General features: G+C 41.1%; 1 protein-coding gene across 1 annotated transcript in view; it reads left to right on the top strand.

Moving 5' to 3' along the window:
• LOC116682686 (extracellular calcium-sensing receptor) overlaps positions 1–688 on the top strand; it is a 9,981-nt gene extending 9,293 nt beyond the window's left edge. The window contains exons 12-13 of the mRNA XM_032509758.1: positions 1–161; positions 248–688. The exon at positions 1–161 is cut by the window's left edge and continues 312 nt beyond it. Of these exons, the coding sequence (XP_032365649.1) occupies positions 1–161; positions 248–688 (602 nt within the window). The remainder of the gene's footprint in view (positions 162–247) is intronic.
• The last annotated feature ends 717 nt before the right edge of the window (positions 689–1,405 follow it).

Here is a 1,405-nt window from a genome sequence, read left to right as displayed (position 1 = left end):
CAGCATTCGGCATCACCTTTGTTCTCTGCATCTCTTGTATTCTGGGGAAAACTATAGTGGTGTTAATGGCCTTCAGGTCTACACTTCCAGGCAGCAATGTCATGAAATGGTTTGGGCCTGCGCAGCAAAAGGCAATCATTACCTTTTGTACACTAGTCCAGGTAAGGACTTCTGACTCTTGTTGTGCTTTGAATACTAAAGGGAGCATTTATTGAAACGTTTGAAACAGATATTTATTTTTCTTCAGGTAATTATCTGTACAGTGTGGCTGGTTGTTGCCCCCCCCACTCCACGCCAACTGATGCCACGTGAGAGCGTTCTTGTCATTCTCTTGTGTGACGAAGGTTCAGCCATAGCATTCGCTCTCGTCCTGGGCTACATTGGCCTGCTGTCCTGCCTCTGCCTTCTCTTGGCCTTCCTGGCAAGGAAACTCCCGGGCAACTTCAACGAGGCCAGACTCATCACCTTCAGCATGCTCATCTTTTGTGCGGTGTGGATAGCCTTTGTTCCCGCCTACATCAGCTCTCCGGGGAAGTACTCCACAGTTACGGAGGTGTTTGCTATCTTGGCCTCCAGTTACGGACTACTGGGCTGCATCTTTGCACCAAAGTGCTACATAATCCTACTAAGGCCAGAAAAGAACACATGGAAACACATCATGTCGAAATCTGCCACTGATGAATTTTAAAAGATCATCTTTATTCCATGCACATTTAAAGAAAATATTATTTTACTATTTTTTTCCACGATAATATATATAAATATGTATACACATAGATGGAAGGCTACTAAACTATAAAGTTTAGTAGCCTCCTGTCTTCCTGTATGAATATTTACAATTCACCAGGAGATGGTAGTAGTGTGCTGTAAATGATGCCTTCTGTTATTCATAATAGTCCATGAGGAAATGCTCAGCCACACACTTTTACTCTAACCAATAACTTTCCCCAATGTGGTTGTACATATCCTGTATATCATTTTCACTCCTATAATGTAAATGGATACATTTTCCAATCTGTGGTGTAAAGATTAAAAACAGACAGTATAATCACATGGACAATTTACTGTAATATAAGGACAGGGCATTATCATGAAGAGGCAATGTTTTCCTGTGAACCCTCCTATAGTCTAGTTCATCCCACAATTTAGGACTTCAAGAAAAAAAACATACACTCCATAATTAACAAAAAAACTTGAAATCCATAGTCTTTTGGTTTTATTTTTCCAGCTACAGTAGATGACCCTCTTCACAGTAGAAATGTGAGGGACAGCGCATTGCAAGATCTGAATGTAATTTGGCAGCAGTGTCCATGCTGATTTGACTTGAGATAGAATGATGAGGCCCAGGATCTCTGAGGTATGCTTTGTGGAAATCCCAGCTGTCATTGGTTAATTAAACCCTTAT

Source organism: Etheostoma spectabile, chromosome 3 (assembly GCF_008692095.1).
Source record: "Etheostoma spectabile isolate EspeVRDwgs_2016 chromosome 3, UIUC_Espe_1.0, whole genome shotgun sequence".
NCBI lineage: Eukaryota > Metazoa > Chordata > Actinopteri > Perciformes > Percidae > Etheostoma > Etheostoma spectabile.
Note: the sequence above shows the minus strand (reverse complement) of the source record. Positions and strands in the feature narration are given on the sequence as shown.